This window comes from Lampetra planeri, chromosome 35, assembly GCF_965212315.1.
Source record: "Lampetra planeri chromosome 35, kcLamPlan1.2.h2, whole genome shotgun sequence".
Lineage (NCBI taxonomy): Eukaryota > Metazoa > Chordata > Hyperoartia > Petromyzontiformes > Petromyzontidae > Lampetra > Lampetra planeri.
In genome coordinates this window covers 3,268,544-3,279,176 of record NC_136141.1, presented here as the reverse complement: position 1 = coordinate 3,279,176, position 10,633 = coordinate 3,268,544, and the positions used below count along the sequence as shown (strand labels likewise).

The 10,633-nt window shown below is 39.7% G+C and overlaps 1 protein-coding gene across 1 annotated transcript in view; it reads left to right on the top strand.

Annotated features, from left to right (window-relative positions):
- The first annotated feature begins 478 nt into the window (after positions 1–478).
- MEIOB (meiosis specific with OB-fold) overlaps positions 479–10,633 on the top strand; it is a 30,394-nt gene continuing 20,239 nt past the window's right edge. The window contains exons 1-6 of the mRNA XM_078610951.1: positions 479–500; positions 2,230–2,367; positions 3,636–3,693; positions 4,846–4,977; positions 5,672–5,744; positions 7,039–7,231. Of these exons, the coding sequence (XP_078467077.1) occupies positions 2,287–2,367; positions 3,636–3,693; positions 4,846–4,977; positions 5,672–5,744; positions 7,039–7,231 (537 nt within the window). The 5' untranslated portion in view covers positions 479–500; positions 2,230–2,286. The remainder of the gene's footprint in view (positions 501–2,229; positions 2,368–3,635; positions 3,694–4,845; positions 4,978–5,671; positions 5,745–7,038; positions 7,232–10,633) is intronic.

Genomic DNA, 10,633 nt, shown 5'->3' with positions numbered 1-10,633 from the left:
TTATGTTATTTTTATTACGGAAATAATAAAATACTAATGAAAAAGTATAATTTTATTATTATTTTATTATTTCCCTTCTACGTGACTTTACCGAAAGAACCAAGAATATTGAAGGGCTGTTTGTTATCTTGCTGTGGGTCTGGGACTGTTTTATTGTTCTTTATCTTTGCCGCCTTGGTCGATCGTGATAAATCGATGTTATATAAATCATGTATTTATTTATATTGATTTAAGGAATTGATTACCATGTTCTCTAATATTTTTTAGCATTCCTATCATTTTTTTCTCTTCATGTATTGTTTACTGTCGTAACTTGTTGACCCCCCCCCCCCCATACTGGAATATTTTTTTAAGAGCTTCATAGCTCATCGGATTCCTCCCGCAGTCTTAAATGAAAGATTGTGATTGGCCGATTGATTGAGTGGCGGTGACGTCACTCGCGCGAGCCACGTCTTCTCAGTTTGGCGGGAAACGCGAGAGCTGTCGCCAAGGCAACGGACGTGCGTTTAACCCCGTGCATTCCTTTACATGAAAACAATTTAAACAACAAAATATTTATGAAGTAATCTTGTGATTATTATTAGTGTTTGCATACCGTGACTCTGTTGTGTATGTCGTAAGTTATAAACGGCGAGAATTTTTTCCATAGCTGTGTTTGTATATGAAGCTGTAAATACAATTACATTGGCTGTTGTAAGTATCGAGCATATTAAAAACTATTCTTTACGATATTGGAGACAATACGTACTTTAAACCTTGCTGCATTTTAATACGGTGGTCGTTAAACAAATGTTTCCTCATTTTTACTTCTAAATATAAAGGGACGTTTCCCTTCATGAGTTTTATGCAGCTGGACAAATCACTTTAAATGCTAATGTTTTACCTCACAACAGCAGTGCATCTACCGTAACCGAATTTAAACTTAAGTCTCGACAGCACTTTGAGGTAACTTTTCTGAAGCTCGTTCTTAAACGTGGCATTCTTGTTCACCTAGCCTGGCACAAGCACCGTCATTCCCACTTGGTGGTGGCGAATGGCATCTGTGTGTATACACAATAAGTAAGATATAATATATAACTATAGCCTATACGAATAATATATGTGACGTGCATTTTCTGTAATCTATAAGGCTTACTATATTGGTTATATTTGATTTATATGACTAAACGATCCGTACAACCACCAATTGCACATCTTCTACGTGTTGGGCAGTACAAGCAAAGGTCCATCGTTGTACCGTACTCATCTATGCTCTCGTATCCGCGCTCAACACGCAATGACCAGCGTGGTGAAGTATTGCACGATTAGCAAATCGTCTGTGCAACGCTTCGTCCAGTAGTCTATTGACGAAAGCGTGCCTGTCAACCCCTTATCAATGCCCCTACATTATTACAGATAAATTCAGAGATTATTGGTTACCCCGTGTCCCCTTATAAATCTCAATGTGCATCCTACAAAGTCCCATCACAAAGGAGAAACACAAATAGACACTCACCACTAAATACCTGTCAACCCCTTATCAGTGCCCTACATTATTACAGACCAAATTAGACATTCTTGGTTACCCCGTGACCCTTATAAATCTCAACGTTGATCCTACAAAGTCCCCATCATAAGGGTAGAAACACAAAGAAATAGACACAAAAAATGTTTATGCCCGCAATTGAAACGGCCGTACGCCGTATGGACCTGAAAACTATATTTCCCTGTGCAAGAATACAGAGTAAATCGTATGGGTTGGCAGGTAATGCCAGCGTGGTGAAGTATGGTCAAACGATTCGCAAAGCGTTGGTAAGACACCGCTTCGTCCGCTAGTCCATTGACGAAACGGGGCCACTGTTCAAGTGCAATTCAATGCACGAATTACAAAAAAAACCCTCCACATTTGGTAGTAACAATGCCCTAAATAATAAAGTATTTACTAAACATGATAGCCGACGTTTCGGGCGATGGCACTTCTCTACTATTAATGAGGACCATTGCTTGAAATGTCTCCTATTTTTATATACGGTGTACATATTTTTTCTGGCCCTGTTAGTGACATGTATTACGGTTTTTTGTTATTTGTGCGCCACTGCCAACAACAGTATCGCCAAAAAAAATGTCTAACTAAAAGATGGAAAATATATATGGTCCTGCATCTGTATGTAATTACGGTCCAGTGCGTTGTCCTCTTTAGAGCAGTATTAATGACGAGCAAATTGTGATATTCACTTTCATATGGCCCAGGTGTTAGGATTGCTTCTACTGCAAGTGGAGGAGAGGTTGTTGGTGGTGGCGGTGGTGATGGACAGCACAATGACTTACAGACCAACACCTTCAAGCAAGACTACCATTGAAGAACTGCACCCCAGTGCAATGAATGTTGTAAGCAAGCTCGCGCGTTTATTATAATTTACGTTTGTTGGGCACCGCACGGGTTGGTATGTTCAGGACCTTGGGTTTATAAATCATGGGATGGAGGGGGGGGTATGCTGGAACATTGAGACGGTGTGATAACGGTGTGGATTGGAAGGGTAACTAAGCCCAGTGCACTTTCATTTCATGTGGAAATCCATACTCTCATATCCAAAATGCATTTATTTATTACTTACCCGATGCGCTCTTGACAATCTTCAATCATGGACGATTTATAGAGTAATTCGGTTAGTTCCAGAGTTTAAATGATACAGCCAGTGTCGCGTGTACAATGTGCACAGCTGGTCTGTGACTCAAAGTCAGTGATTTCTTCCCCAAATTAGCATTGAGGCGGTACTTATCCTCTGTTTAAGTCTGAAGTCAGTGGTGGAAATTCCTCAATCCTTCAGCGGGGGCGAGTCTCAATCGGAGAACCACTGTTGACATCCCAACCAATTGGTACTTGTTTTATCCACCCAAGAAGGATGATGGGCAAGGTCAACTCGCAACCTTCTGATTATGAGCCGCTTACTCTACAAGCGGCCATCAAAGGTTTTCTCAAATTATTTGTCTGAATGCCAGTGTACATTGATGTCTCTAATAAATATAGGCTTTATTTAGGCTGATATGTACATTCCCAATAATATAATTTGGTTTACACATTTAATTCTGATCTATTGCAAATTTGGTATGGCTAAAGTTGCCAGAGGTTGAAGTTGGCCAACACGCACATGAGCAAATGTTATTAATATGGTAATCAACTAAGGTTTTACCTCACGTACCCAAACTGCTTACACACCAAGTGAAGCCTCACTGCATAAACCAATATATGTATTGGTCTGGCAGTGGTGGCACACGCGTGTAATCCAGCACTTTGGCAGCGAGTGTTGGTGGAACACAAACATTTGGGAAACTCTCTCCCTTCCCGTGAGCGTCAGTGTCGCAATCGCCTAGTTTTCCAGGGTATGGCAATGTAGTACGTGGGTTCATTTGTATCTGTTCTACCTGTAATGACGCTATATCACTTTATCTTACATAAATCATTGTGATTACTTGTTTGTGTGTGAATGGGCCATTGTCACCCATGATGATGTGTGTTGCCAGAAAATGCCAACAACCCGAAGAATAAGGAAACATTCAATTGCATTTATGTCTGTTGCATTTTCACGTGTACTGAAATATGTATAACAGTGCAGAATGCAGTCATCCTTAAAATAATGGTACTGTTTTAATTTTAGACAATTCTAGGTGTCATTCTTGGGAAAACTGATCCAAAAGGATGTCGAAGTCGAAAAAGTTGAGTATTTGCAACACTTTTCACAATGACCATAACAGCATTATTGAAAATGTACTCATGGAGGTGACAGAATGGCTTAGTGGGCGGAAACTGCGTTGAGATGGCACCACAGATTCTGGATTCGACTCTGGATTTCACCCACCCATGATTAATCTTGATTCTCTTGTGTAGTGAGTTGTTAGTAACACCCTAGCCAACAATGGCTGCACATACACACACAAAAAACCCATCGTATTACCTTTTAATTTAAAGCTTTCGTGACTGCAGGGATTCATATTCTTGGTTCTTTCCGTAAAGTCACGTAGAAGGGAAATAATAAAATAATAAAAATATAAACAAACAATACAATTATCACGAAGTTTCGACTGCAACACAAGCAATCATCATCAGGTGTGAAATCCACAAATTTGATTGCTGTTGATTTCACACCTGATGATGATTGCTTGAGTTGCAGTCGAAACATCGTGAGAATTTAATTGTTTTATATTTTTATTATTTTACTATTTCCCTTCTACGTGACTTTACCGAAAGAACCAAGCATATTACATTTGTTTAATTTTATTTCGTATTTTTTCAAGTCATTTTAAATAAGTATTTTTTGGTAACAAGGCTACTGTTAACCATGTTATTTCCCCAGCCATTCGTGCTGTCAACTTCCTGCACATGTTCAAGTTCAAGACCTTCCTTTTTTACTCTGCCTATGACTGCCAAATTATTTCTACAAATAAATATGTCTACTTTCTGTAGAGCATCTTGAGATGCGGTGACATTTAGATGCAATAGGAATTCACATTGTCTTTCACCATTTGACTGCCATCATCATTTACGATTTACATTTCGGCTCCCATGCAGTACGCTGCTATGCGAGGAACATCTCTATACTATATTAATATGAGTGTATGTGATCAAATGCAGCACCTCTAGCATGGCTAAACGGTAATTGAAGGGACTCTTAAAAGTAGTTCCATGATAATATCTTGCAGAGCCTGTTTTACGAGCACGCGGTGATGCCCTGGACACATTTTCATCTGACGTCGATAGCAGCGCAATTGGAATATAATCGGGGGGGAAAATACAAACATGATTTACTCGTATAGTTCAAATCTCGCAGTGCTCACGTCAAGCTTTGTTTGATTTGCGCGAGTCTGCAGATCCTGAAAAAGAACGATTCACCTTTGATTTTGTTTTGCGGGATTCCCCAAATTATTTTATTAATGTGGAATGTTGGGGCGACGATACATTCATTCACAACCTATCAAGAAGCTTCAAGATTGGAGAAGTTGGTAAGTAACTGTTGTAAAAAAAAGCATACGTTTAAATTTCATGAGACTAATAGTTTGTACACTTTAAATGTGCCTTAATCATTAAAGGAAAATACAGTAAAAAAACATTGCTCTTTATTTTGTGTATGTATATATGTACCTAGGCTTGTAACCTGGACTGTGACACGTATTCAAAGCTTTCTTTATGATGAAAAAAGCTCAGTTCATAAGAAAAAAATGATTTGCAAGTGATTTTCCCAGAGCATTACTTGAACATAAATAAAATAATAGAATACGACGTTTCGATTGCAACACAAGCAATCGTCATCAGGTAGAACTAAATTTGACAGAGAGATGACGATTTCTTGTGTTGCAGTCGAATCGTCGTATTCTATTAATTTATTTTCATTCTACGTGACTTTACCGAAAGAACCAAAGAGTAATTCCTGCAGTCACGAAAGCTTCAAATCAAGTTTCATTACTTGAACAGTCCGGGAACATCACTGCGGTGTACCTTTTAATATGTTACTGTTGTGGTATTAAGGGCGAATTATTAGTGTTCCTGAAAGTCAATGTAACATTCTTTCTTACTAACACAGCTTCAAACCTATTTGGAAAGCTTTTACACAACCTAAGTACGTATATGACATTATAGCTATTTGTATGTTGGATTTGTGTATTCTTTAACGATTGCTATTTTTGTTTCTGTGTGAAGTGAAAGTCCAGAATCCCCTTGTCCGACACAAGGATATCGAACAGGATGAGAAGTTCAGGCCATGGACTCCAAGGTAGTGTGTGTTAAATGTTAATGAGCAGGCATTACATAAGCTACCTTTTTGTGTATTTCAATGACTGCTGCCACTAAAAAGCATTAGTTGGCCTAAGTTGGAATATTTTTTGTAATATGAACCTTATGGCGGTACCCCGGGGTACTATAGTACCCCGGCTCTCGCACAATGTCCGTGATGCAGTAATTTTTAGTCTATTGATGGTCGAGGATGCGGCAATCGACTCATCTCAACGAGCTGTACACGATGCACTATGGTGCATACGAGTGTTCAGGGTTTCAGCGCAATCGTCCTCGCTGCGTTTCGACATCGCGGAGTAGCACTGATTTCGGATTGATTGGTACCCCAGTCGCGGAGTCAAGTACACCCCCTGGAAAAAATAGTGTCCCAGAAATAAAATATTTAATTGCCTCGGCCATTTTGTATTATTTGGTACCTTGGGGTATCGCCATAAGTATCACATATGGGCTGGCGCACCCAGTTCCTATCTCTCTGCACTTGATGGGATCCAGCGTAAAGCAGTTGGCTCGATTGATGAGCCAGCACTCACCGGGTTCGTTCCAGTCACTCACTCACCGGCAGTCAGTCATCTCCTCATCAATCTTTTATCACTAATACCAGGGTCACAGTTCAGTCATTGATTCCTCCGCCACGTTGAGGACTCATGACTTCCACCTCGTCCAGACTGCGTTCAACCACTGCAAGTCAAAGCACTTCTCTTCTTGCATCTTTCCCAACACGGCTCGCCTTCGGAATTCTCTCCCATGATCTCTTTTCCCAATCTCTTATAAACCTTGTGCAATGTAATAAATACAGTGTACAAACTCTTTACATATATTGCACCTTCAGTAGTGCCGTTTGTTGCTGGACGTTTGGCGTTTTTTGGACTTTTGGCCTATGCTAAGCAAATGTTATATATGTGTTTTAAAAACTTGACACATAAAATAGGACCGATTGGCAGCATTGCGTAATCTGTACGTCGTTACATAATTTGTTTAAAAAATAAATTACAGCCTTGCCTCTGCTTATCAGTGTTAGCTGATTTCCTGCTGTAAAAATAACATTTTGTTATTATAGCAGTTTAATTATGGACTCCTGTTCTTTGACACTTAACAATTACATTTAAAAATAATAGTCGCCACTGTAATCATAATTGGTACTCATTTTGCTTGAAGTATTTTTAAACCAGTGTGACACCTGAATAGCAATGATGTCACGTCGTTGCCGTTTTGAAAAGAATGCCATTTTATTATAGCACATGCATCTTATTTTTCCTGTGCTAAACAATCTTCAGCCCCTACAAACTGACTATCAGCGAAAACCACTCTGCTGTGACTTTGTGCTTCGGAGAAGAAGGCTCGAGTATGATGCCTCTCTTGCACCTGCCCACGAAGGAAAGCCACGATTACTACACACTCTCTGACATCCTCGCTAATGGCCAGAACTTGCAAGGAGAAGTCATCAACATCCTCGTTGGTGTCAGGACTGTAAGTAGCCGGCGGTCTAGGATTTTACTGCAGCTTAGTTTAGTGGCGGAGTGCAGCCCTGTGGCGTGACGATGTTTAAATGACAAAGTCAATGTTAAACAAACTTTAAACAAATGTGAAACGCTAGACAGAATGAGTAATGATATGAATTTGTTTTGTCTTTCATGCATTCTGCTCTAGCTCTCAACCCATATGTATATTAGGGAAAACTAGCAATGGTGTTAAATATTGTACCGATATTTTTTTTACTTGATTATTGTAATTTAGAAGTGGGGCTGAGACTTCAGCAGAAGGCTAAGCCCCCCCCCAGCCCATTCCCCGATGCTAAAGGGGGTGGCGTAGCATGGTTGGTATGGACCCTGCCACAAGAAATGTAATTGCCCCCCACTGTCCAATTTTCAATTTCCCCAACTCTTTGTATGCCACCGCCTGGGCCCCCCTGGTCTTTGGAACTCTGATGTAGTTGCACCACCTGCAAATTCAATAGCTCAGCCGCTAAGCCTAATTGTCGCTGCTGAAGTGGCATAATGCAAGGGTTTGGCGGTGCGAACCGGACCTTGGCTCAGTAATGTCATGGAGCGTTATCAAATCACACCGTTCACTGGACGTGAAAGAGTTGCATCGCCGCAATGTCAGAGCTAGTGAGCCATCGCATGCTGTTTTATGTATAAAAGCCACAAATGAACCTTTTTTATTGGCCATGGTAATTACATCTCGGAAAAATACATTTACATTCTTATTTATTTACCAAATTTGGAAGCACCTGTGGTCAGACATAAATCATTCGAATTTGTATACACATTTTATATGCTGAATCTTTGGTTCTTTCGGTAAAGTCACGTAGGTAGAAAAAATAATAGATCACGACGTTTCGATCGCCACACACAAGCAATCACCTTCAGGTGGGAGAGAGAAACAGGCTGCTGAAACAAGTCCTTATATATAGAGCCGAGAGGGAGGGAGAGGGGGGTTGCCGCATCGGGCAAGAAGGTGGGAGCTAGAGATTATGCCTAAGTGAGAGGGAAATCCAAAGATGGGAACCGAGATGGGGGGGGGGTGGAAAGGGTTGTGTTTGATGCGAGAGCTGAGGGGGTGGCCATTGTATTGTGAGAGATTAGCATGTCAATGTAAATGAACCAACGCAGCGATGGCTGTGCTAGTGAGACATTCAGCTGGTTAGAAAACGAGGGAAACATACGAGGGACAACACCACATCGAGAGAAGGAGACAGAGACACACACTGAGAGGCACACCCACGCACAGAGAGAGACACAAAGAGAGAGACACACAGAGAGAGACACACACAGAGAGACACAGAGAGAGAGACACACACACACAGAGACACACCTAGAGAGACACACAGAGAGACACACATGTCGTTTCGTTTCCCCAATATAACCGCTAATTTATTATGATAATTGTTTTTTGACCCTTTTATCTGGCAACAAAATTGACACATTTTTTTACAAGGAGTCATGTTTGCATTGACCACAATACCTGCGGTCGGAATGCAAACAAAAACATTTATTTTATTATGTTTTATTTTTATTATTTTATTATTTCCCTTTTACGTGACTTTACAGAAAGAACCAAGAATATGAATCCCTGCAGCCACGAAAGCTTTAAATCGAAATTTAACTGCTAATTTATTGTTTATTTGATATATTTTTGGCTTCAAGTATTATTTCAAGAGATAAGACATTTCATTTCTGGGGTTCTGGCAACATATGAGTCATCTGGAAAATGCTATAATGGATGTATTTAGGTTCCATTCAAAAAAATCTATACACCCAGGAGTAATAAGTCAGATTAATGAATATCTGTATATAGAAATGAAGCATGTAATGGCAGATAGTGTTTGTAATTTTTTCATTTATTGATCTGATGCAGAAAATTATTTTTAAAGCAGAAATAGAATGAATACATTGCTCAATATTCTGTTTAACACCATTTATACATTTATTCAGAACGTTTTTAGTGCTATAATACTGCAGTTGTGATACTAAAACGAGATTTTATTTTTGGAAACTGCAGATGTTAGACATGGCTATTATCAAGCTTCTGCTTCAGTGAACTTTTACATAAAATAATAGTTTAGTAAATATTAGAAAAGTGTGTTGTGTATACTTTCACTGAAAGGAAAGAAATATCTTAACATTTTATCCAACTGGTCATCTTCAGGAAATATTGAGGTTTACAGCGAGAGATGGTTCCATCAATACATTTTCACAATCGCAATCACAAACATTTAGATTGATTGAACCGGCATTCGCCAATTCTCTCCAGTCAGTTGCGGTCAGTTACTTCCTTATCACTATTCTATCACTACTACTTTGCTAAATGTTCACGTGAAGTTTATTTATTTACCCATTCATTCATATTGAGAACTCGGTCTACCAGACTAAGCATTTTGTTTCATCCACACTGCTTTCAACCACCACACTGTAGGTCTTTCTGTTTTCTCTCCTCGTACTGTTCAACTTTGTTCCCACGCTCTTATCTTCCTGCTCATTTCCAGAAACGTGTTAAATGTTATCTATTACAACTTTTATAGTGCCGTTTGTTACTGGCTGCTTGAAACGTTGGGCCTTTGGGCCTGCAATTAGCAACTGTGTAACAAAAATATGTGGAGCAGTTTTTTACTCCAACCCAATTAGCCAAGGGGAGTGTCGAGAATGATTTGGAGTCATGCTTGTTGACGTCAACACGCTTGCCCTGCTAACAGACCTGGCCAACCAATCAGATTCTGTCCATCTCACATAAAGATAAAGATACCCTGTATAGCCTACACAGACAGTTGGGGTAAATGCTGTTTCACGAGCACCTATGCAAACACATACACGCATAATGTGCTTATGCGTGAGGGTTGTTCTGTTTGCCCTCAAAGTGTACAAATATGGCACGAATCCAAAGATGGCTAAGCACGAATTAAAACAACGATAATGATGAAGAGGATAGCAATGATCATGATGAGAATGCAGATAATGGTGACAATGATGAGGCAGTGATTATAATAATATGGCCAATGAAGATTAAGGGAATGATAAATGATGACAGATGAGGATGATATATGATGTTGATGATGGATAAATGATGTTGATGGCAATGATAAATGATGAGAGATGAAAATGCCATGATTAGATAACACCCTAACCCCATACTATTACTAACCCTACCTCCTAGTTAAGGGCATTCTGTAAATTAAGTGAAAAGTAGTGGTGGAATGAGTTTAAGTTTTGCACAGAAATTGCTGTACATCCGTCAAAAAATTGGCATGACAGACAAAATAGCTACACAAATCGTGAATTTGCGTGTTCTATGACCATTGTGCTGTACATACTGCGCCTCATGCAGAAAATGCCCTGCCCATGCACATTGGTGAAACCCAGAGCTGGCCAGCAG